Source organism: Erpetoichthys calabaricus, chromosome 3 (assembly GCF_900747795.2).
Source record: "Erpetoichthys calabaricus chromosome 3, fErpCal1.3, whole genome shotgun sequence".
NCBI classification, from domain to species: domain Eukaryota; kingdom Metazoa; phylum Chordata; class Cladistia; order Polypteriformes; family Polypteridae; genus Erpetoichthys; species Erpetoichthys calabaricus.
This window is the reverse complement of record NC_041396.2, coordinates 294,334,405-294,360,306: the sequence shown is the minus strand read 5'-3', so window position 1 is coordinate 294,360,306 and position 25,902 is coordinate 294,334,405. Positions and strand designations below refer to the sequence as shown.

General features: G+C 43.5%; 2 protein-coding genes and 1 non-coding gene across 3 annotated transcripts; 2 read left to right on the top strand and 1 right to left on the bottom strand.

The window, feature by feature from the left end:
- Positions 1–341: 341 nt before the first annotated feature.
- LOC127527189 (pre-miRNA 5'-monophosphate methyltransferase) lies at positions 342–5,444 on the bottom strand. The gene is made up of 2 exons (XM_051925098.1): positions 5,242–5,444; positions 342–2,421 (listed from the first exon to the last, which is right to left on the bottom strand). Exons 1-2 carry the CDS (start codon positions 5,425–5,427, stop codon positions 1,840–1,842), a joined length of 768 nt encoding a protein of 255 aa, XP_051781058.1. The 5' UTR covers positions 5,428–5,444; the 3' UTR covers positions 342–1,839.
- A 249-nt stretch (positions 5,445–5,693) lies between these two features.
- trnai-aau (transfer RNA isoleucine (anticodon AAU)) lies at positions 5,694–5,767 on the top strand. The gene has a single exon. It is a non-coding gene; the product is annotated as a tRNA-Ile (tRNA).
- A 4,406-nt stretch (positions 5,768–10,173) lies between these two features.
- Positions 10,174–25,852, top strand: LOC114669681 (cytochrome c oxidase assembly protein COX14 homolog). The gene is made up of 2 exons (XM_028825859.2): positions 10,174–10,314; positions 25,515–25,852. Exon 2 carries the CDS (start codon positions 25,526–25,528, stop codon positions 25,700–25,702), a length of 177 nt encoding a protein of 58 aa, XP_028681692.1. The 5' UTR covers positions 10,174–10,314; positions 25,515–25,525; the 3' UTR covers positions 25,703–25,852.
- The last annotated feature ends 50 nt before the right edge of the window (positions 25,853–25,902 follow it).

Sequence of the window (25,902 nt, the reverse complement as noted above, 5' to 3'; positions counted from 1 at the left end):
GGTATTGGATTTGTACACTAGAATTGTGATGTGCCATCTATTGAAATGACAAAAGCAATGCATTTTATTACTAAAAATGGGACCAGTCATCTGTTGGAAAGAAACATGCAGTGCATATGTCTCTGTTATATGCCAGTTGGTATTGGATTTGTACACTAGATATGTGATACACCATCTATTGAAATGACAAATGCAATGCATTTTATTACTAAAATTGCTTGTGATGCACTCTGTGTTGGAATGACAAATGCAATGCACACATCTTTGTTATACACCATTTAGTATGGGATTTGTAAAAGCGGTGTTAATGTTTATGATGCACCATCTACAGAAATAACAAACGCAATGCATATTATTACTAAAAATGTTTGTGATGCACAATCTGTTGGAATGACAAATGCAATACATACATCTCTGTTATACACCATTTAGTATGGGATTTGTAAAAGCAGTTTTGCTTGTGATGCACCATTTGTTAGAATGACAGAGGCAAGGCAACCAGACAAACTCACAGATTCTTCCTTTTATTAAGGTGGACCAGAACATCTCGTTTATAGATTTAAATGACATTATCTCATCGTCTCAATGATGAATATACTGATAAAAGGCGTCTTGGGCACGCAGAGAAAACATTTCCCTTACATGGGGCAGCCCGCTTCCAGCTGTAGGGTGGACCAGTTGGCCCTGCAGTGGTCTCAGTACCCTGCTCAACCTGAGCTGACCAGTTTACTGATGGCTTGAAGGTCACTGCCCATATTACTGTTCATTGTCGGTTTCTTTTTTAGTTGCAAGCTTGCACTTCCAGTTTGAGTTTTTTTCCCAGTACAGGCTGTACACTGCACACCAGTGAAGAAGACAAATGATCTACCACCATTTTCTTTCTTGGAGGTAGCCACATTAATTTGGAAAAACAATATTAAAAAAAACAACAGGAGAGCCACACGAGGAATGAATCGCCCTGAAGACATTACACCACATCTCAATTCTCAAGCACTGCTGAGAAGGACCACACTAAATTTGAAGCACCACCAAAAAAGGCCCAAGTGCCCTCTGTCCACTGTGTGGAAAACAAGCAAGCAGTCTGAGGGTCCGGTTTGAAGGAAGGGTGGAAAGGACAAGTTTGGATGGAGAAACCTCTGTGTTCAGTAATTTGCCAGCCTCAAGCTGGCCACTCAGTGGTTGGCGCTACAGCTGGACGTGCCGTGTGCTGTATGTGTCGTCTGCTTGTTCTGTCCGTGTTACTGTCCTCCTTGTTCTTTGTCAACTCAAAACCACTTGAATCTAAACTTGGTGTTCCTGTTTCAGCGCAGGACGTTCATATCCACCTTATTTTCCTGATCAGTGAGTGGGTGGTTGTGAGGCTTTCCTTTGCTGGCACCGTCAGAGGGCATCGCAGTCTTCCGATGCCCGTCAAGGCAGACCAGGCACTTTGATTTTTTTATTCTCTGACACAGAGGGTGCCTGAACTTGCGTGTTTCACTAGTCAATAGCAGGAAATCAAGGAACATAAATTACTAGTGAAGTTCGTGTAAGAGATGTCTGCACACACACAGGAGACGGCTGGGATGGCTCCAACCACAACTTTCATGCCAAAAACACCACTGAGGTCAAGTGAATTGGACGGCGTGGACACAAATCGAGGACACGACACATTTAGATGCAGAATATTTTGTGATGTGACAGTTTCACTCCAGGGTGGCTTGGTAGCTCACTGGTTATCACTCACTGATCTGGACTGGAGCACCAGCCCAGTCCATGGGCCCTCTCACTGTCACTGTCAGAGTGTGGTCAGGCCAGCTTGTCACTCCAAGACTCACAATGTACTCGGACACCCACCAGTCACTTTGTCATCGTCGTCCTTTTGCTTTTGAAGAGCAGAAGGTTGCGCTTCCACGACGTGCTGCCAAAGCTGTGGAGCAGTTCCATCTGGCACTCGGCTTCCAGGTATTCCCGGATCCTGCCCTCCACGTCCCCTCGAATCTGCAGCTCCTTGAAGTGCTCAAAGTCTCGGCGGCCGAGTTTCCGGAGGCGCCGGGCAGCTGACTGGTAGCACTTCCAGGGCTGGACCTCCAGGAGCAGGTAGCGGCAGCGGACGGCTAGGCTGGACAGCATCTTGAGCAGACCCACGTCCCCGTGGTTCAGGTGCACCCACATGGTCACAGCGAGACACGTGCAAAGGTCAAAGAGACCCTGGTTGAACCGGCTCAAATAGGAGCTCAGGATGGTGTCGCACGCCGGTTGGTCAGTGATGTCCAGTGGCAGGAAGCTGATGGCGCCAGGGAAGGGGTTACTGTCTGCAGCTCTGTCAATGAGAGCCGCGTCCAAGTCACAGCCCAGGAGGCACAGTGTCTGGCCTTCCCTTGGGCCCATGGAGGCACCGTCATCGCCCAGGAGGTGTCGGTACAGGGCAACAGTCAGCTCCTGTGGAAGAGGAAAGACAGCAATGAGATGGCAGCGCATCTCTAGAGAGGATAAGCATCACCCTTACCAGCGGGCATTGGCAATTAATACTCCATTAAGCGCAACATAAAGTGAAGAGCGACTGCTGCAGTGCTCGTGGGACAAATGGAAACCTTTATAAGCGTCAATGTCGGCACCCAGGTGGCAGGAAGAGGCAATGGAACCCATAACTCACTCAGAAAGACAGAGGGCAAGCTGGGAAGGTGGAGGCACAATGACTTTACACAGGCCCCCAACCAGTGACAAATCACTTAGGGCCTTAAATTGAGAGGATGGACCCCAAGTCAGTAAGCTTCAGCTTATCCAGATGAGCTAAAGGACAAGTGTGGTGGCCACCTGAGTGAAGGGACGACTGCAGCGGTCCAACAGCCAATCAGGATCGAACTGCGGTGGGGGGTTGGGGGTCCTCTACACATAGCGGAAGGCACACATTCTGCCACTGAAAAGGCTACGCCCACAAGGCTCCTTCCTAAAACAGCCCCAATTCCTCCAGTCCATGCATTTCAAATTGTTGCTGGGGTTTTAGGGAGGTAGCAAAAGAGACTGAAAAAAAGACTTGACGCTGAGAGAAAATAAAAAGCTAAAATAAACAAAACCCGAATGGGTAACTCGCCCGAAGTAATGAGCACGGTGACAGTGGAGACAGACAGACTGACCACCACACGTTTGAGAAGTGCATCAGTCTTGTTCAATACCTTTGTTATTTTGGCTGTTGCGTCACAACAGCAAACCGAGTTTAGAGAAGTATTGTGGTCTATTTACATCTATTTGCTTGGCGGACGCTTATATCCAAAGTGACTTACAAAGAAGGTAAACATAATCGAGTAACATTAGGCTCGGGCCTGCTTGTTCAGTAAGTGCAGTACGACAGGTTAGCAAAAGTTGGCTGCCACAAGTGAAAAGATGTAATAACTAATAAATTTACAATCATAGATTACAATCGATAAAGCAATTCAATAACCCACAATATAAAAGATCACAGAGCAAAATTTTTCCCAATCAATTAGACTGACACTCGCAGAACTGATGGGTCTCCAATTGCTTCCTAAATACATTTAAGATGGAGGCAAGCAGCTCATTCCACCAACTAGGAAGTACACAGGAAAAGAGTCTGGATTAAGACTTCATACCACACAGAGGTGGCATCACCAGACGCTGTTCACTGGCAAACTTGAGTGGGTGAGAAGTGTACCACCTCACTAATGCCTCCATATACTCAGGTGCTGACCCACTGACTACTCTGTAGGCAAGAACGTAATGTGGGCTGCTAATGTAGCGACCTGAGGAGAGGAGTGACATGTGCCCATCCCGGCTGGTTAAATACAAGACGGATCGCTGCATTTTGGATCACCTGCAGTGGCCTGATGGCACACTTTTTTTTTTTTTTTTTCACCTGTATTATTATCATTCTTTAATTTAATATTATTTATTGTATCAGTATGCTGCTGCTGAAGAATGTGAATTTCCCATTGGGATTAATAAAGTATCTATCTATCTATCTATCTATCTACTCCTGCCAGAAGCACGTTGCAGTGGTCTAGATGTGATATATAAATGATATGTGTTAAATATATGTAAAATAATTCTAAACAGGCGTGCTGGTTTAAGCTTTGGACCTCAAACCCTGAGGTTGTGGTTTCAAATCCTGCTACTGACACTGTGCATTCCTGAGCAAGTCACTTCCCCTACTTGTCCTCCAATTGGGCAGCCGAAAAATATACATATGCTGTTGTCCTGATGTGGCACGGTGGCGCATATAAAAGCGCTGCTGCCTTGCATTTAGGAGACCCCGGTTCGCTTCCCGGGTCCTCCCTGTGTGGAGTTTGCGTGGGTTTCCTCCCAGTCCAAAGACATGCAGGTTAGGTGCATTGGCGATTCTAAATTGTCCATAGTGTGTGCTTAGTGTGTGGGTGTGCACCCTGCGGTGGGCTGGCGCCCTGCCTGGGGTTTGTTTCCTGCCTTGCGCCCTGTGTTGGCTGGGATTGGCTCCAGCAGACCCCCGTGACCCTGTAATTAGGATATAGCGGGTTGGATAATGGATGTCGTCCTGATTCAAAGCACAAAGCATAAGATGCATGATTATAATAGGACGTTTCCTTTGGGAATCAAGAGAATTGTGCAACTCGTGAAGACCCGTTCGCAAATCGTTACACTAGCTTTCAGAGAGTCGCGCATGATTTGTGTTCTTGCGCGTGCGCTTTAAACATCCACCGGCGAAACTAAGGACGCTAACGCGTCACGCTGTAGACGCATGCGCTTTAGTACTCCCGTGGGGCGGCACAGGATTGATTCGTTTTAGCTCACGAATCGGTTCGTAGTATTCACTGAAAGGAGTAGTTCAAAAAGAAGGAATCGTTCTTAAATCACCAATCACTACTAAGGTCTTTATGCCAGCCTCTTAAAAACGGGACTTTGTTATATTACAATTATTATACGCAATACAATGCACAAAAACGGTACGTTTAGTCACCCTGATCAAAAGATAAAATACGTCAGTCATTGAGCTGGCATCTAACGCGATGCGACGAGCTTTGAGCGCTCATTGGACTGGGAATTGTTGCAATGCTCTGGTCACAAGAGTTTTACAGCCCGTCCTCAACACACACGCTTGCGCCCAGCCTTGTCACCACTCTGTATGTTGCTGTCACATCATGTTGACCCGCTTGCAACTGGCATCCCCTCGTACTGGGGCTACCGCACGGATTACTTTATATCTCCCCACTCCATCATTCGTCTGGCTTTATTCGTGGTTAACATTTAGACATCTACAATTTGACATACCCCGGAGTTGCAGCCCACGTCCAATACGAGCGTTGTTTGCCCATCTTCAGCGCCGACTTCCTTTAGCAGGTCCGATGGCACGAGGGTCAACCGGTTCTCGGGGGGATTGAAGCTGTAGTAATTGATAAAGTTTCCGTAAGGTGCAGCTCCAGGGTCTTCACGTTCGGCGTTCGTGGGCCCCGCCATTTTAAAGTGTCCGACAGGCAAATGCAACCGGGCAGAAACAGCAACAGAAGGCTGAGGATAAAAAAGAGTTCCGGTAGAGATCGTTTCGTGAAAAAAGCTTGAAGAAATTATACGAGCTCGTATTTGTGTTACCGTTCTGCGAAATATGTAATTCTGTTTTATTTAGAACTGATATTCCTTAATATATTTAGTAAAATTATAAAAATTAACATTACAAATACGATGTCAATACGTTGAAGAATGAACGCAGGAATTATTAAATTACCGGCCGGTTAGCTCAGTTGGTTAGAGCGTGGTGCTAATAACGCCAAGGTCGCGGGTTCGATCCCCGTACGGGCCATTTAATTTAATTTTTCATTCTCATTTAGGTCTATTAATAGCGTACTGAATGTTTGCCATTTTTCATATACAATAAGCTCATGTGATATTCATTGGCGGTTTTTCTTACATTAAATATTAAATAAACATGAATGGAAAGATAGAAGACTTAAATATATTAATGTTGGTGCAGCACTATTTTGCAAAAACAAATATATAAAAGGATCAAGCTTTTCTACAATATTATATGAAGTGGGCGTTTAAAATCAAACAATAGAGGGTGATGCCAGCAACAATCTCCCTCTCCAAGTGCCATGTCCAATGTAGACGTTGGGAGTCTGGTATCTCTGCAGCCTGCACCCTGCAGCCTCCACTCTGAAGCTCCAAGTAGGTTTAGATGAACTTAATGGATATTCGGTTGCACTATTAGATCATCCTTCCACAACCCTAATCTTAACTACAGTGTTTTAAGTCGGAGCTGTGGAGGTCTGTATTGGTGGCCATTGGAGTCAACGCCACCTACATAGACCGCCGATTGGAGTGTGTAGGCACTGGGCTGCAGAGATACACTATATACTTGGACTTCACCGATTGTGGTCTTCTTCCTGTCTCTTTTCAATGCCATATTAAAAATCTCATTTCAACTAACGTTGTCCCCAAACCCTCTCACATTATTCCCACTGGTGGTGCTTGCTGTCTTCACAGATTCTACCCAACAGGGCAACACTTACTGCGCCTTCAGCTCTGATGATGTGTCCCAAATATTTCAATCGTCTGTTCTTTAATACTCCTTTATAAGTCCCGGAAATGTTTAGATATTCTTCTAAAAAACAGCTTCTCACAGCTCCTTAGTCTGCTTTCCATGGTTTTACTCACAGCCCACGTTTCACAAACACACATTAAGACAAGCCAAATGTAACACCTTAGAATGTTCATCTTTGCTTTCATTGTTATGGTTAGTTTAGTTAGTCGGTGTTTTAACTGAATAAAAGCTGTTTATGCCACTGCACTCCTGTTGATTTCCTGATCACCACTTCCATCTTGTGTTAACATGCCACCCAGGTAACAAAAACGATGCACTTGCTTGACATTTTCAGATTGTACTGTTAACTGTCAATTTGGCACCATTTTGTCTTTTGTAAACACCATACCAAACACGCCTTCTTACAATTTCATGTGAGCCCCTTGTCTTCTGCTCCCACCAGAGCCGTAGCGTCGGTGGTGCGAACTATACAACAGCAACGGGCGCCGATCTTCGACGAGGTTGTTTCGGGTTAAAAAGAAGAAAAAAATAATAATAAAAACATTAATATCTCTGAAATTTAGTAGAACTTTTATAGATATTTCCGTTTACTTTTTATGATTTTAGAAACAACTTGCACATTGTAATGTGTTATATTGTCTTTTACAAGCACAGCCGAATTATTGGAAATAAAAGTGCAGTTCTAAGTAAAAGAACGATGAGAATGACGCACTGCTCGAGAACTGCCACGCCCACTAATATGTAAATACACAACTGAGCTGCGCGCGCCTTTCTTGTTGGAACCACGAGGTGCAACCAATCATTACGCTCTCGTGGTGATCCTCGATCTTCAATGGCTTACAAGTTTAGCAATAATATCCATTGAACACGAAGTCGCTTCTTCTTTCCATTATAGCTGTATAATTATAGTGTACAGCTAGAAGAATAAAGTTCTGAATGTTGTTTTTGTCCTTAATTGTTTTGTATTTGTACTTATATATATTTTTTTGAAAATATTGTAATTTTTTATGATAATAAACAATTTTGCTTTGCGCCCCTTCCCCATCCACACCACGACACATATAACTATGTGTGGGGAGGGGAAGTTTGTTGCGTACAATCTGAATTTATTGACAGGATTTGATGAAACTTGATATCTGAGTTCCAAATACGGTCCTTTGAAGCTAATTAGATTTTGATTAAGCCTGATGGGGCACAAAGCGTTCGACCGTTACACACGGCTCCCCAAACAGAGACTCAACAGGCACGCTTTTCAATCGTTTCCCACCTGCGCAGATGCACAGTACACACCATTGACGTGTGGTGAGGTTCATGGCTGGCGAGGCACTGGCTCCTTCAGAGTCAGGTTTACAAATATATGAACACCAAAGAGCAGCTTATTCACTATTCAACTGGCAGCCTGCACATTGACTACTGGTTATGTTTCATATCTCATTGGCATTCTTTACACACACACAGGTAAGGCGCATATTTGGCTAAGAAAGAACGTCACATTTATAGCGGCGAGAAAGAGCGGAGAGAGCGCATTTGCTCAGCGCCCTCCATGTGTTCTAAATTTGCCTTTGTAATTCCACTGGAAATATTTAGTTGTTTTTAATAGCTTTTAATTCCGATGTTTTAATCAATTTTAATACAGACTGTTCAACAAAAGGATAACAAGAAAAACAAAATAATATTTTATTTAAGGTCAAAATTTAGTTTTTAAATATTGGATTGTTTTTTTTTCTTATTCTGATTCCATTTTTTATAACATTGAAAACCGTTTATGGTCTTACCTTTATTTGTAAATGAAGTCCATGCGCCTATCATTCTCCACGAAAATCTCTGTCACTTTCTTGTAAAATTCCTCCTTATTTTCCTTCAGTTTTAAAAGTCTTAATCTTCCATTTTGGCAGTCAATAAACGAACCGCTGCAGTACACTTGACTTTCTGTTATCGCTGACTTACTGGCGCCTCTGCGTTGAAAACCTGTTTGGCTCACAGGCGCCCCCTTCAGGGCGACCCGGTACTGTCTGCCTCACCTTGTGACTTTTCACTGCGGTTTTATGTCCGATCAGCAAGTCTAAATATGTCACACACATTCATTAAAGATATTAGCCAGACTGTGGAAAGTCAGGGTGTATAATACATGTGTCTGCAAACATTACATTAACGACATACAGAGACAGACACGCTCCAATGTGTGAGGGAGAGCGCAGTCCGAGGTGAGGTGAGGCTCGTCACTGCCGAACTTTGCTTTTCTCCCTTGTATTTGAACAAGAAATGCGCCAAAGTAGCGAATTTGGACTATAAAAATAATCAAAATTATTGGAATCATACAGAAAACAAATTAATAGCACAGACCATTGGACAAATGTATTATGTTATCATTATTAGTTTTTTTTTACTTTCATGATGACATGATGACGGCATGTCCCTGGTACACAGCCCAGTAAAACACAGCCCCAAACACACAATTCTGTCTCTGTCTCACCTCCTCCTGGCACGCTCTGTCCCTCATCCTACCAACTCTGCCACTCTAGGACCCAGAGTGCCCCTGGTGTCCCGTGATCTCCTTCTGGGCGTACTTCCGGGTGTGGCGGCAGTCCTGCTGAGGAATACTCAGCCGTTCCCCTTGCGCCCCCTGGCGGTGTCCACAGGCCTTGGTAGTGTTGAGTATTGCTCGAGAATGGCTCAGTGCACACTCCTTTCCCGGTCCTTCCCTTAAAAAGCTGGCCGAGCAAGAGTCCCGGCTGTCCACCACAGGCTATACAAGAAATACATTGTTGTTGTTACTAATCAATTGTCTTTTTCATCAAGTGGTAGATTCCTTAAAATGCTTAACATTTCTTCATGCTCCACTTTACTGAATGCCTTTGTGGAATCGATGAAGCACGTTGTATACATATTCTTTTGCATTTCTATTCCTCCATCAATTAATTTTGTTATTATAAACCTTGCATTTCTTGTTCCATTTCCTTCCAAAAATCCACACTGCACCTCTTATCTTAATCTTCCATCTGTTTAATATAACCGTGAATCATTCCCCATCCATCCATTTTCAAACCTGCTTCATCCAGTTACATGTGAAGGAATCTATCGGAACAAAATAAATGAAAAAATTATGATATACGAGCATAAATAAACATTTCGCAAAATATATGTATGTGTTGATTTGTTTCTTTATACATGTATTTAGTCATTTCTTCATTTATTTATTTCAGTGACCGCGCCCGCACATAAAATACGGCTGCCATTGTCACCCGTCAAAGTTGAGCGGGTGCGCTTTGTTCCAAAGACAGTTAGAAACATTCCCCTTTTTCTCTATATGTCCTTGATCACTAGATGGACCTCATGAATCACTGAGTACAAGATAATTTTCCTGTTAAGAATCAAAGTTTTTGACAAAAAAATTCAATAACATTATCGCACGGATTTAAGTGACTTGTTCACAGATTTGATTGCACAGGCAGCTTTCAGTGGTGTAGCGACTTGAGATATTTTAAAGTAATATGTTTTCAAAAAACAGAGACAAAACATTTAGCAACCACAGCCAAAAAGTACACGGATTCCTATTATTGAAAAAGCGATTCATAAAATGGATTGATAAGAAGTGTATGCTTTTGTCGGAGAATCGCGTTCGCGTGCGTACAAATTGTCCCTTAGCTCGATCCGTATCCGCTCGTGTAGGGCAATACGCATGCGTTACACTGACATTGAAGCGGCGCGTGCGTCTCTCACTTTGACTCCTGCAGCTTGTTACGCACTATAGCGGCTTGAATTACTACAGAGCACAGTCTGAAGTTTGGGATCTGTGACAGACTCAGGTGAGAGATTTATCGGTGTTTATAAACTGGTGATGGGATAAACTAACCATTAGGTTAGTTCTGTTGAATATCTGAACGAGTGTAAAAGCAAAAGGTGAAAATGGCATCATTACAGCGATCTTGGTATTGTGAACAGCAACCACATTTACAGAGAGAAGCGTACTGCGCCTGGTTACATCAATATTTTTACAGTGAAATGGAAATTATTGTGGCTTGCCGACAGGCAGAAGTGAGAGTTGTTGAATACGGCTGCCCCCTTTAATGTTTGTCGCGTATTTAATCCATTTTGTATGCTGCCCATCCCTCACGGCCTCTTTGGGTTCATTCTCCCCAGCAAACCTTTGCTGAATACCGTCGATTCTACAGAGAATTAATCCACAAAATTTTCAGTAAGAGTTACATATATAAACATATCTTTAGGTATAAGAGAAGACGAATGCCTTCTCCCTAAACATCACACAATGCTTTACTTTCCTAATGTCAAAACTCTTATGTTTCATTACATAAATCACACAGAACAGCACGTCACTCCATGTCCGCTAACACTGGGTTAAATTGGATGCCCCCTGGATAGATTTATCTTTCTTTAAACAGCTTTGGCTGGTTATTGTGCCTGCCAAAATCTCTCTACGCAGCCGTTCTAACAAAATCCAAACCATTTACAAGTGAACGTAGAATGCAACTGATTTCTCAAGTCATATTTTGTACTGTGACTAATTTTCACTACAAAGGATTCGATTAATGATCGGTAAATTCTCCGATCACCAAAAAAAAAAAAAAAAAAAAAAAGATTTTTTTGCAATATCTGCTTTCCTAAGATTAAAGGAAATGTAGTTATTGTGCCCCTTTATGTGCGGTGTTACTGTAGCTGAGCAGGCCGGCGGCTTTCCTTGCTGCTATTGCGAGCTTCTTGTAAACTGAGAGCTGTAAGCAGGGCCGGATTTATATGAAAAGAGGCCCTAGGCTATTCCACTTATGAGGCCCTTTCACCTTCCATTTTTAAGTTTGTAAATTACATGAGAGATAATAAAATTTTGCTAACAATTTGAATGTAGGCCCCTCTTGATCTTGAGGCCCTAGGCTGAAGCCTAGTTAGCCTATAGGAAAATCCGGCCCTGGCTGTAAGGCAAACTTTATTAGAGAGAGAGAGAGAGAGAGAAGACCAGAATATTAGCCTTTACATTAAATAAAGTGGAATAATAAACCGAGAAGGAGGAATCGGAGGAGTTAATAATAATAATAATAATAATACATTTTATTTATACAAGGCGCCTTTCAGGGAGCTCAAGGACACCGGACAACAATAAATAAATAAATAATTAAATAAAAGACACAATTATAAAAAACTTAAAACATCAGAAAATCTAGAAATTAAAACCAAACAAAACCATTATAATCAGGAGGAAAAAGAAAAAGCCATTTTAAACAGATGCGTTTTAAGTTTACATTTGAAGGATGAATATGATTTGATATTTCGGAGATCCGCAGGCAATGAATTCCAGAGCTTGGGAGCAGAACGGCTGAAAGCTCTGCTCCCCATGGTGGTTAGACGGGTGGGAGGGACAGTCAGATGGGTGGAGGAAGAGGATCTAAGGTTACGGGATGGAATGGCAACATGAAGAAGGTCAGACAGATATGGAGGGGCGAGGTTATGGATGGCCTTAAATGTTAATAGTAGAATCTTAAAATCAATACGAAACTTAATCGGGAGCCAATGAAGCTGCTGCAAGACCGGAGTAATATGGTGAATAGATGGGATTTGAGTGATGATACGTGCTGCAGAATTCTGGACTAACTGAAGCTTATGAAGAGATTTATTCGGGAGACCAAAGAGGAGTGAATTGCAGTAGTCCAGCCGAGAAGTGACAAGACTATGAACAAGAATGGCAGTAGTATGAGGAGTGAGGGAGGGGCGAATGCGATTAATATTACGTAGGTGGAAGTAAGCAGACCGGGTGATGTTATTAATGTGACATTGGAAAGATAGAGTACTGTCGAGGATGACACCCAGACTCTTGACCTGAGATGATGGGGAAACAACAGAGTTATCAATAATAAGAGAAAGATTATTGGTTTTGGATAATGATGATTTTGAACCAATGAGGAGAACCTCAGTTTTGTCACTGTTTAATTTAAGAAAATTCGAAGAAAACCAGGATTTAATTTCAGCAATGCAGTCAATAAGCGAGGGTGGTGGAAAAGAGGAGATGGGATTACCAGCAAGGTAGAGCTGGGTGTCATCAGCATAACAGTGAAAATTAATGTTTTATTTGCGAAAAATATTGCCAAGGGGAAGAAGGTAAATAATAAAAGAAGTGGCCCCAGGACAGAGCCCTGGGGCACACCAGAAGTAACAGCGGTGGGTAGGGATGTGAAGGTTTTAAGTTGTATGAGTTGGCCTGTGCAGTTAAACAATCGGCAAGAAAAGCAACTTCAATGAATTCCAACCTTTTTAGTTTGTCCTTTAAGTAAAGCCAACCCTGCTTGCTTGAGTTTGGATGGCGGGTGAGCTCGTGTAGTAAAGTGCAGCAGCTCACGCTTTCAAAAGGATGAAGAAGAATTTGAAATTGAAATATATATATAATTATATTGCAAACCCTCCCTGGGGACTGTGCAGCAAAGTTGCCTGCAAGGGTGCAATTTCAGCGCAGACACCGTTATTATGAAGAAGGGAAGAGGGACATTTGAAGAGAAAAAGGTTGTTGTAGTCAATGTAGAAATAAGAGCAGTCAAATGGTTTGACAATAGAGCGGTGATCGTTGCCAGCACTTTTGCCAGAGCCCAGCCTGTTTCTAACGTAGAAAGATGGGATAGAAAGTCGAAAAAGAAAGTGTCAATAATAATAATAATAATAATATCTAAATTTTGCTTGGTGTGTTTGTGTGTGTCCTGCGGTGGGTTGGCGCCCTGCCCGGGATTGGTTCCTGCCTTGCGCCCTGTGTTGGCTGGGATTGGCTCCAGCAGACCCCCGTGACCCTGTGTTCGGATTCAGCGGGTTGGATAATGGATGGATGGATAATAATAATAACATATTTTATTTATATAGCGCCTTTCCCATGCTCAAGGCACTTCATAGAAAAAACAGCAGGGTATATGTAACATTGGATACAAATGTTTTCCTGAATAGAACAATGAAACAGATAACAAAGCATTAAATAGAATAAAGGACAATAAACCAGAGTTGTCATCTTCTTGTTTCGGCTGCTCCCGTTAGGGGTTGCCACAGCGGATCATCTTCTTCCATATCTTCCTGTCCTTTACATCTTGCTCTGTCACACCCACCACCTGCATGTCCTCTCTCACCACATCCATAAACCTTCTCTTAGGCCTTCCTCTTCTCCTCTTACCTGGCAGCTCTATCCTTAGCTTTCTTCTCCCCATATACCCAGCATCTCTCCTCTGCACAAGTCCAAACCAATGCAATCTCGCCTCTCTGACTTTGTCTCCCAACCGTCCCACCTGAGCTGACCCTCTAATGTCCTCATTTCTAATCCTGTCCATCCTCGTCACACCCAATGCAAATCTTAGCATCTTTAACTCTGCCACCTCCAGCTCTGTCTCCTGCTTTCTGGTCAGTGCCACCGTCTCCATCCCATATAACATAGCTGGTCTCACTACCGTCCTGTAGACCTTCCCTTTCACTCTTGCTGATACCCGTCTGTCACAAATCACTTCTGACACTCTTCTCGACCCATTCCACCCTGCCTGCACTCTCTTCTTTACTTCTCTTCCACAATCCCCATTACTCTGTACTGTTGATCCCAAGTATTTAAACTCCTCCACGTTCACCAACTCTACTCCCCTCATCCTCACCATTCCACTGACCTCCCTCTCATTCACACACATGTATTCTGTCTTGGTGGTCCTACTGACCTTCATTCCTCTCCTCTCCTCAACCTGCTCCCTACTATCGCTACAGATTACAACCAGAGTAAAATACTAAATTCAATAGTAAAAGAAAAACCTAACCAATAACCTAATTTGTGATATAAGAGACACACAAATCATCCTGAGCACCTGGACAGAGAGGTAAACCGAAAGAAAGGGCAGAATGTTAAGTTAAGTTAAAAGCCTTCCTAAATTGATGAGTTTTAAGTTGTTTTTTAAAAGAATTCATGGAGTCAGCTGACCTGATTAATTTCGGTAGGTCATTCCAGAGTCTGGGTGCTATACAGCTGAAGGCCCTGCTGTCACCCATGGAGTGTAGATTAGTGTGGGGCACAAAAAGATTGCCAGAATCAGAGGACCTTAGTGGCCGGACAGGCACATAGTGATGGAGAAGGTCACGGATGTAGTCCGCTGCAAGGTCGTTTAAAGCTTTGTAGGTTATTAGCAGAATTTTATATTCAATCCTGTAAGACACAGGGAGCCAGTGAAGGCGGAGCAGCATGTGTGTGACGATGTCTATAGAAAGCCCAAACATCATCAGCCTGTACAACAAGTTCATGGGCGGCGTTGATGCTCTTGACGGACTAATTGCATATTATTGCATCCGCATAAGGTCAAAAAAGTACTATCATAGGCTCTTCTTTCATTTTGTTGATATGGTCATTGTAAACAGCTGGTTGTATCAATGTTCACCTGTGCCTCAGCAAGAACAACAACTGCTTTTGAGAATTCCACGAGTAAGACTGTTTCTCCTCATGTGACTTTTTGTTCATTTCATGACATTCTATTGATTTTTGGAAAATGTTTGTAATTTGGATTGTTGACTGGAGGAACTGATCAGTAGCATCCATCCATTATCTAACCCGCTATTATCCTAACTACAGGGTCACGGGAGTCTGCTGGAGCCAATCCCCACCAACACAGGGCGCAAGGCAGGAAACAAACCCCGGGCAGGGCGCCAGCCCACCGCAGGGCACACACGCCCACATACTAGGGACAATTTTAGGATCGCCAATGCACCTGACCTGCATGTCTTTGGACTGTGGGAGGAAACTCACACAGACACGGGAGAACATGCAAACTCCATGCAGGGAGGACCCGGGAAGCAAACCCAGGTCTCCTTACTACGAGGTAGCAGCGCTACCAACTGCGCCACCCTGCCACCACTGATCAATAGCAGTATCAATAAAATAATCTACACACCTGAGAGTGGAAAATTTGTTTAATTACTATTATACCCAATTATGTCACTAATTGTATTATCTATTGTATGTGCTATATTCAAATTAACAGTCTCCACTTAATTTAGCATCTGCTTGACAGCAAAAACACAATTTTGTTTTTTATATACAATTAGGTCCATAAATATTTGGACAGAGACAACGTTTTTCTAATTTTGGTTCTGTACATTACCATAATAAATTTTAAATGAAACAACTCCGAAGCAGTTGAAGTGCAGACTTTCAGCTTTAATTCAGTGTGGTGAACAAAACGATTGCATAAAAATGTGAGGCAACTAAAGCCATTTTTTAACACAATCCCTTCATTTCAGGGGCTCAAAAGTAATTGGACAATTTAAATAACTGGAAATCAAATGTTCATTTCTAATACTTGGTTGAAAACCCTTTGCTGGCAATGACAGCCTGAAGTCTTGAACTCCTGGACATCACCAGATGTTAGGTTTCCTCCTTTTTAATGCTCTGCCAGGCCTTGACTGCAGCGGCTTTCAGTTGCTGTTTGTTTGTGGGCCTTTCTGTCTGAAGTTTAGTCTTCAACAAGTGAACTGCCTGCTCAGTTGTGTTAAGATCAGGTGACTGACTTGGCCATTCAAGAGTTTTCCACTTCTTTGCTTTAATAAACTCCTGGGTTGCTTTGGCTGTATGTTTTGGGTCATTGTCCATCTGTATCATGAATCAATGTGACTGCATTGAGCTGGATTTGAGCAGACAGTATGTCTGAACACCTCAGAATTCATTCGGCTGCTTCTGTCCTGTGTCACATCATCAATAAACTCGAGTGTCCCAGTGCCACTGGCAGCCATCACACTGCCTCCACCGTGTTTTACAGATGATGTGCTATGCTTTGGATAATGAGCTGTTCCACACCTTCTCCATACTTTTTTCTTGCCATCATTCTGGTAGAGGTTGATCTTGGTTTCATCTGTCCAAAGAATGTTTTTCCAGAACTGTGCTGGCTTTTTTAGATGTTCTTTAGCAAAGTCCAATCTAGCCTTTCTATTCTTGAGGCTTATGAGTGGCTTGCACCTTGCAGTGCATCCTCTGTATTTACTTTCATGCAGTCTTCTCTTTATGGTAGACTTGGATATCGATACGCCGACCCCCTGGAGAGTGTTGTTCACTTGGTTGGCTGTTGTGAAGGGGTTTCTTTTCACCATGGAAATGATTCTGTGATCATCCACCACTGTTGTCTTCCGTGGACGTCCAGGTCTTTTTGCGTTGCTGAGTTCACCAGTGCTTGCTTTCTTTCTCAGGATGTACCAAACTGTCGATTTTGCCACTCGTAATATTGTAGCAATTTCTCAGATGGGTTTTTTCTGTTTTCACAGCTTAAGGATGGCTTCTTTCACCTGCATGGAGAACTCCTTTGACCGCATGTTGTCTGTTCACAGCAAAATCTTCCACATGCAATCACCACACCTCAAATCAACGCCAGGCCTTTTATCTGCTTAATTCATAATGAGATAACGACGGACTTGACCACACCTGCCCATGAAATAGCCAAAGAGTCAATTGTCCAATTACTTTTGAGCCCCTGAAATGAAGGGATTGTGTTCAAAAAATACTTTAGTTGCCTCACATTTTTATGCAATCGTTTTGTTCACCCCACTGAATTAAAGCTGAAAGTCTGCACTTCAACTGCATCGGAGTTGTTTCATTTAAAATTCATTGTGGTAATGTACAGAACCAAAATTAGAAAAAAGTTGTCTGTCCAAATATTTATGGACCTAACTGTAATTGTAAATAAATTCAGGTAACAAGGGGTTAATGACTCCATTATTTAGTAATTGGTGGGTCTGCTGCTAAAGTAGTGGTAGCCTTTCACAGTTTAGTGTTGTCTGCCTGGCTGTCTGCTCTGCTCTGCTCGTTGTCATTATTAAGATACAATGAAGGGGGCAAACTGCACAGAAAAAGGGCAAAGTATAATGTCATGTCATGTCATTGTCCAACCCGCTATATCCTAACACAGGGTATAATGAAGTTAACAAAAGAGAGTTAAGCATTTAAATCAACAGCAAAAGTGGAAATAAATGTCTTAATAATGTAAAAGTCGTGCTGCTGTGCTTTTCTGAATGTAGAATAAGAGAACAAAATCAGCTAATGAAGTGAGATCAGCGCTAGCAGTTGATGTCACTCCTTATGAATCTGGTTGGCACAAAAACCTGCAGCCACAGTGGACCCCCCAGGACTGACTTTGAGAACCCCTGTGCTAGATGGTCTCACATCCAAGTCCTGGCCGGGCCTGAACCCGCTCAGCGTCAGGTGGGCGTCCTCTTCTGAAGTGCAGCTGGTATGGCTGCTGATTGTCAACTTGCCTCTGTTGCTTTACTTTGTTTCCATTCCTTCTACTCCAATTCAAAATGTTCTTGTCCAGGAGTGTCCAACGCGGGTCCAGGTGGGCCGCAGTGACTGCAGCTTTTCATTCTAAACCTTTTCACTGCTAAGTAACTCCTTTTCCCTTCATTTTCATAGCCCTGTTTTTAAGGATTCAGTCCTCCGAATTGATTCTTTTCTTCATTAGATGGCAGCCAAACAGAAATGAGATGTGAAACGAGCCGACAGATGAGCAGCTAAACTGGGGCTTCAAACTGCCACCAGTTTCACTTTCTTAATGAGGAGCCGATTCTCACTGTTAATTAAACCCGTTCCTTAATTCCATGGTGTGTTGCTGCTCTCGTTCTGCCTGTTGATTTTCTGTCTTTTTCTAAGGGCTCATTTATACTTAACGCTCACACATCACAGCTGCCATGCGTTCCCAGCATTCATTTGATGCGTCCTCTTAACGCGACGTGTGCGCGAGTTGCAGTCCCAGCAAAAAGTCGGGGGCTGCACTGTGTGATCAGGTTGGACTGTGATCTCCGAGTCTCTGTTTACAATCTACACGTGACAGAAGGCCGCTTTGAGGATCCTACGGGATCGATGTGGGCGCTTCGATATTTGATGAATGGTTTGATGTGGTGAAGCAAAATCTTGACGTACAAATGCATTCGTGGTGCTTTTATATCCATTGTAATGACACAATAAATTTTAAAAGTCTCACATATCCTCTGTGCTGTCTTTTCTTTCCACCTTCACAACAGCATCAGAATGTAACGGCGGCGTATTTGAGCCACAGAGAAAAAACTTAAGGACACTGTGAAAAGGTGTATTTTGTGATTAAAGTGGAAATTTTGTCTGAAATCTCAGAATATCCACTTTAACCTCGTAGTTTACTTTATCATTTATGTAGATTGTCGTAAACATCATCTTAAAACGGAGCCAGTTGTTAATCTGACCTGAGAGCCGCAATCGCCACACAGAACATGTTACATTTATGATATTCCAACTCTCTGCACATTTAGAATGCTTAGATTTATACTTGATATCACTTTGATGATTGAATAAATTAACATTTTACAGATAAAATCAATAACTTCATGTACAGTGCATCTGGAAAGTATTAACAGCGCATCACTTTTTCCACATTTTGTTATGTTACAGCCTTATTCCAAAATGGATTAAATTCATTTTTTTCCTCAGAATTCTACACACAACACCCCATAATGACAACGTGAAAAAAGTTTACTTGAGGGTTTTGCAAATTTATTAAAAATAAAAAATATTGAGAAAGCACATGTACATAAGTATTCACAGCCTTTGCCATGAAGCTCAAAATTGAGCTCAGGTGCATCCTGTTTCCCCTGATCATCCTTGAGATGTTTCTGCAGCTTCATTGGAGTCCACCTGTGGTAAATTCAGTTGACTGGACATGATTTGGAAAGGCACACACCTGTCTATATAAGGTCCCACAGTTGACAGTTCATGTCAGAGCACAAACCAAGCATGAAGTCAAAGGAATTGTCTGTAGACCTCCGAGACAGGATTGTCTCGAGGCACAAATCTCGGGAAGGTTACAGAAACATTTCTGCTGCTTTGAAGGTCCCAATGAGCACAGTGGCCTCCATCATCCGTAAGTGGAAGAAGTTCGAAACCACCAGGACTCTTCCTAGAGCTGGCCGGCCATCTAAACTGAGCGATCGGGGGAGAAGGGCCTTAGTCATGGAGGTGACCAAGAACCCGATGGTCACTCTGTCAGAGCTCCAGAGGTCCTCTGTGGAGAGAGGAGAACCTTCCAGAAGGACAACCATCTCTGCAGCAATCCACCAATCAAGCCTGTATGGTAGAGTGGCCAGACGGAAGCCACTCCTTAGTAAAAGGCACATCACAGCCTGCCTGGAGTTTGCCAAAAGGCACCTGAAGGACTCTCAGACCATGAGAAAGAAAATACAGTAGAACCTCGGTTAGAGAATGCCTTTGATAACGAACAATTCGGACAACGACCAATAATTTCACTAAAAATTTGCCTCCGATAGCGAACAAAATTTCGGATAGCGACGCACACGCGACCAGCGGACAGCGGCCAGCTTCCCATCTTCCTTTGCGCTCGAGACACGGTTACGAACAGACGTTCATTATCTTTATCGGTGTGCATCCTTCTTATTTAGTGATTTTGTTGCTTTATTTAATAATATATAGCCCTCAATCATGGCTCCAAAGAAGATTAAGAAAGCTGGTAGCAGTGCAGTAATAAGGCAGCGGCCAACAATTGAATTGAAAAAAGAAATTATTGCCAAGTATGAACGAGGCATGCGTGTGTCGGATATCGCAAGAGAATACGGCATGTCAAAGTCGACAATCTCGACGATTTTAAAGAAAAAGGAGCAGGTTAAAGAAGCTAATGTGTCAAAAGGAATGACTATTATAACAAAGCAAAGGCCTCAAATAATAGACGAAGTAGAAAAGTTGTTGCTTGTGTATATAAATGAAAACAGTTAGAAGGTGCTAGCATCAGTGAGGCATTCATTAGTGAGAAGGCGCTGCAAATCTACGAAGATTTGAAGAAGAAAACCCCACAGACAAGTGCTTTGAGTGATTTTGTTTTCAAAGCCAGTCGAGGCTGGTTTGAAAAATTTAAGCACAGAACAGGCATCCACAGCGTCATAAGGCATGGGGAAGCAGCTAGTTCCGACAAGGCAGGGGCCGAGAAGTTCATCCTAGAATTCAAAAAAATCATAGAAGAAGAAAGTTACGTCCCGCAACAGGTATTTAATGCGGATGAAACAGGCCTGTTTTGGAAGAAGATGCCGAATAAAACGTACATAACGAAGGAAGAGAAAGCATTGCCAGGGCACAAGCCTATGAAGATAGGCTAACTCTTCTATTGTGCGGTAACGCCAGTGGGGATTTTAAGCTGAAGCCGCTGTTAGTCTACCATTCGGACAATCCAAGAGTATTTAAGAAGCATAATGTAATAAAACAGAAATTGCCTGTTATGTGGAGGTCTAATTCTAAAGCTTGGGTGACCCGCCAATTTTTTGTCGAGTGGGTGACCGAAGTTTTTTGCCCCGGCTGTGAAAGAATACCTAGAGAAGAACAACCTTCCCCTCAAATGCCTTCTCCTGCTGGATAATGCTCCAGCACATCCTCCAAACATCGACGAGTACTTAGAAGAAGAGTTCGACTTTATTCAAGTTCGTTATCTGCCACCGAACACAACCCCTTTGCTGCAGCCCATGGATCAACAGGTCATTTCAAACTTCAAGAAATTGTACACGAAAGCCTTATTCAGAAAGTGCTTCGATATAACGAACGATACCAACTTAACTCTGAAGGAATTTTGGAAGAATCATTTCAACATTTTGAATTGTGTTCATCTTATTGATAATGCATGGAACCAAGTGACCTACCGTAATATGAATGCAGGATGGAGGAAACTCTGGCCAGACTGTGTTCCAGAGCGAGATTTTGAAGGATTCGAACCAGAAATTGTTGATGAAATTGTTTCCCTGGGCCAAAGCATGGGGTTGGAGGTGGATAATAACGATGTTGAAGAACTTGTGGAGGAGCACAGTAATGAACTCACTACTGGAGAGTTGCAGCACCTTCAGGCTGAGCAAGAAAAGAATTTGGCTGAGGATATGTCTTCGGAGGGGGAAGAGGAAGGGAAGGAGGAAGTCCCAAGTTCAGTGATTAAAGAAATGTGTGCTAAGTGGGGGGAATTGCAATTGTTTGTAGAAAAATCTTTCCCAAACAGTGCGGTAGGCAGTAGGAGCCTGAACATGTTCAATGATAATGTGATGTCGTATTATCGAAAAGTGCTACAAAAAAGGCAGAAGCAACAGACACTGGACAAGTTTTTTTTCTTCAACCTCAAAGCAACAGAGGACATCCCCCGATGTTCTCATGGAGGGGGATTCCCCCTCTAAGCAGTAATTCCACCCCTTCCTCCCCACACCTCCATAAAAAAAAAAAAGCATAAAAATAAAAAAAAAGTGTTTTGTAAATTAGTTTTGTAAAATAAAGTTATGTACAGTAAACAGTAAAATGTGTTTACGTATTAAAGTTACCCAGTGCTATTGTTTTCTGCCATACGTAGCGTATCTGTCATATGCCCTCCCTCCTCTGCGTTGACCCTCCCTTTGCTGTCGTAATCGCCTCACTAGAAAGGTAAGATTCCACATTTTTTTTTTTTATTCCATGCTGTAGTGTCATTTCTTTAGTTTTTAGTTACAGAATTATGTTATGTGCTTATTCATAATGATTTTGTTCCTACACATTGCATTTTTCAGTCGGTCATAGCCAAGCCTACCAATGCTACAATCCATCCATCCATTGTCTCCCGCTTATCCGAGGTCGGGTCGTGGGGGCAGCAGCTTGAGCAGAGATGCCCAGACTTCCCTCTCCCCGGCCACTTCTTCTAGCTCTTCCGGGAGAATCCCAAGGCGTTCCCAGGCCAGTCGAGAGACATAGTCCCTCCAGCCTGTCCTGGGTCTTCCCCGGGGCCTCCTCCCGGTTGGACGTGCCTGGAACACCTCACCAGGGAGGCGTCCAGGAGGCATTCTGATCAGATGCCCGAGCCACCTCATCTGACTCCTCTCGATGCGGAGGAGCAGCGGCTCTACTCTGAGCCCCTCCCGGATGACTGAGCTTCTCACCCCTATCTTGAAGGGAAAGCCCAGACACCCTGCGGAGGAAACTCATTTCAGCCGCTTGTATTCGCGATCTCGTTCTTTCGGTCACTACCCATAGTTCATGACCATAGGTGAGGGTAGGAACATAGATCGACTGGTAAATTGAGAGCTTCGCCTTGCGGCTCAGCTCCTTTTTCACCACGACAGACCGATGCAATGCCCGCATTACTGCGGATGCTGCACCGATCCGCCTGTCGATCTCACGCTCCATTCTTCCCTCACTCGTGAACAAGACCCCGAGATACTTGAACTCCTCCACTTGGGGCAGGATCTCGCTACCAACCCTGAGAGGGCACTCCAGTCAAAACGATAAGTTTTCCTATGTTTTCTTATGTTTAAATGCTTTCTTTAATGTTTTTATTTTTATTTAACATCATTTGTACTGTATTACTGCGGTGGGTTGGCACCCTGCCCAGGATTGTTTCCTGCCTTGTGCCCTGTGTTGGCTGGGATTGGCTCCAGCAGACCCCCGTGACCCTGTGTTCGGATTCAGCGGGTTGGAAAATGGATGGATGGATGGATGTACTGTATTATAACTGTTCCCATTTAAAAAAACATACCTATATAGCCTGTAACTTTCATATATTAGCGAGTCAACAGGGGCTAGGAACCAATTATTTCTATTTCCTTTATTCCTTGTGGAGAAAATTGTTTCGGATAGCAACCATTTCGGATAACGACCCACTTTTCGGAACGGATTGTGGTCGTTATCCGAGGTATTACTGTACTCTGGTCTGATGAGATAAAGATTGAACTCTTGGTGTGAATGCCAGGCGTCACGTTTGGAGGAAACCAGGCACCGCTCATCACCAGGCCAATACCATCCCTACAGTGAAGCATGGTGGTGGCAGCATCATGCTGTGGGATGTTTTTCAGCGTCAGGGACTGGGAGACTAGTCAGGATAAAGGGAAAGATGACTGCAGCAATGTACAGAGACATCCTGGATGAAAACCTGCTCCAGAGCGCTCTTGACCTCAGACTGGGGCGACGGTTCATCTTCCAGCAGGACAACGACCCTGAGCACACAGCCAAGATATCAAAGGAGTGGCTTCAGGACAACTCTGTGAATGTCCTTGAGTGGCTCAGCCAGAGCCCAGACTTGAATCTGATTGAACATCTCTGGAGAGATCTTAAAATGGCTGTGCACCGACGCTTCCCATCCAACCTGATGGAGCTTGAGAGGTGCTGCAAAGAGGAATGGGCGAAACTGGCCAAGGATAGGTGTGCCAAGCTTGTGGCATCATATTCAAAAAGGCTTGAGGCTGGAATTGCTGCCAAAGGTGCATCGACAAAGTATTGAGCAAAGGCTGTGAATACTTATATGGACATGTGCTTTCTCAATTTTTTTATTTTTAATAAATTTGCAAAAACCTCAAACTTTTTTCATGTTGTCATTATGGGGTGTTGTGTGTAGAATTCTGAGGGAAAAAAATGAATTTAATCCATTTTGGAATAAGGCTGTAACATAACAAAATGTGGAAAAAGTGATGCGCTGTGAAGACTTTCCGGATGCACTGTAAATAACGAATACACGTTTGGAGGTGACATGGTGGCGGAGCGGTAGCACTGCTGTCTAACAGTAGGGGGTCCCGTCCCTTATGTTCCCTCCCCAGAGTTTGCATGTTTTCCTGGTGGGTTTCCACAGTGTGCTCCGGTTTCCTTCCAAAGACATGAAGGTCTGGTGACACTAAAATGACACTAGTGTGTGTATGTGTGTGCTTGTATTCACCTTACGATAAGCTGATGCCCGTCCAGGTATTGTTTCTGCCTCGTGTCCAATGCTAACTGGAATGGGCGCATCCCTGGATTGATGGATTTAATCATTAAACATCCTTTTCAGAGATATCGTGGCAAGGTGTCCTCAGACTTTAATAGATATTTCCAGCAATTCACAACATCTGTTCTCACCGTGATATCTCGCAGTGCCACCTGGTGGAATCTTCCAGATTTACATAGAGTATGTGCACAAGTTAAAACAGCACAACGCTTGCTTAGCAGTAGAGCCCACTGTGTCGTATCGTGTGAAGTATAAACCCGGCCCAAGACCACCGTAAAGATTTTTTGGTGACCTGAGCAGCCGACCATAACTAAGACCTTCACCTTTCTTTATTTTCAGGTGAGCTGCTCTTGTTTTGTGTCTCGTTATTGTTTGGCTGCTCATTAAGGAAAAAGAAACAACTAAGGGGGTCCAAGTCACGTCAATTAAAATGAATGAATCAGTAGCAAAAGCGGCTCACTAATTAAGAAGATGGTTAGAATGAAAACCTGCAGCCACTGTGGCCCACCAGGACAACAGTTGGACACTCCTGGTCTTGTCCATTTGGCTCTTTGTGATTCCGTGTTCTTCTGTGGTGCCCCCCTTTGGTTGGTTGTGACTTTCATCTCTTCCTTCCACTCAATGGGTGCTGATCTCCTCCGTTTTGTTCTTCGTGATGATTTCATTTCAGCCCCTGCCCCAAGTTCTTCTTCTTTAGTGTGTTCCCTTTCGGTTTTAAGAGCCCCTGCATTCGTTTCTTTGCTTTCTTTCATCTCCATTTTTCTACTTTGTGGTGGGTTTCCATCCCCGTCTGTGCCTTTTCCTTCTTTGTTGCTCCTCTTTCTTTCCTCTCCAGCTCCTCCATGGTGACCCTCAACCCCTGCTCAGTGTAGCACCCCCCCATCATATCTGTTTCTTTGCTTTATTTCATTTCCATGACCCCTGTGGAGACGGACACCTTGTACTTTTGGATTTGATTTCTAGCCCCATCTTCTTGGTTTGATGTAACGCTGCCATTGTTGGGTCTGATCGTCTCCATTTTGTTCCTCGCCCCCAAATTCATCGTTTCTTCTTCATCTGTAGCAGCCCCCCTTTGCTTTCTTTAATCTTCCCCTCTGCTGATTTCATTCATTTGATTTCACCCCCCATTGCCCCGTGGCGCGCCCCTCCCATTTGCTTTCCTCTAACCTTGTGTGTCTTTACTCTGCCAGTTTTGATATCCTCCACCCTTCACCGTTTCCTTCCTCGTCATTTCCAGATGTTTCCTAACTTCATTTATTTTTTTCTTTTCGTTTTGCTCATGCCAGGTTGGAAAGCAATGGTTTCTGGGAAGCAGCTGGCTGACTTTGGCTACCGGGCCTTCTCGGGCTCCATGATGCTCCTGACTGTGTACGCCGGCTACCTGTGCACCATGCGTGCTTACCGATTCTTCGAGAGGAAGAAGGAACTGAAGCTGGCAGCGGAGAACCAGTCTGAGAGCAGCATGAGCGACTGAGACGCCATTCTGATTTTTGGGGGGGGGGATCGGGGGGACTTGAGAAGAAAAATATATTTTTGTATAACAAATAATGGGTGCCGGTAGCGCTAGGGAAGTATGTCCTTGTTTGTGGTGTGGCTGACTGGCTTTTTGGGGGGTGGGGGGGCTAAAGGACTTCCTGTATGCCCCCCCCCCCGAGGGAAAACCGACAACACAAA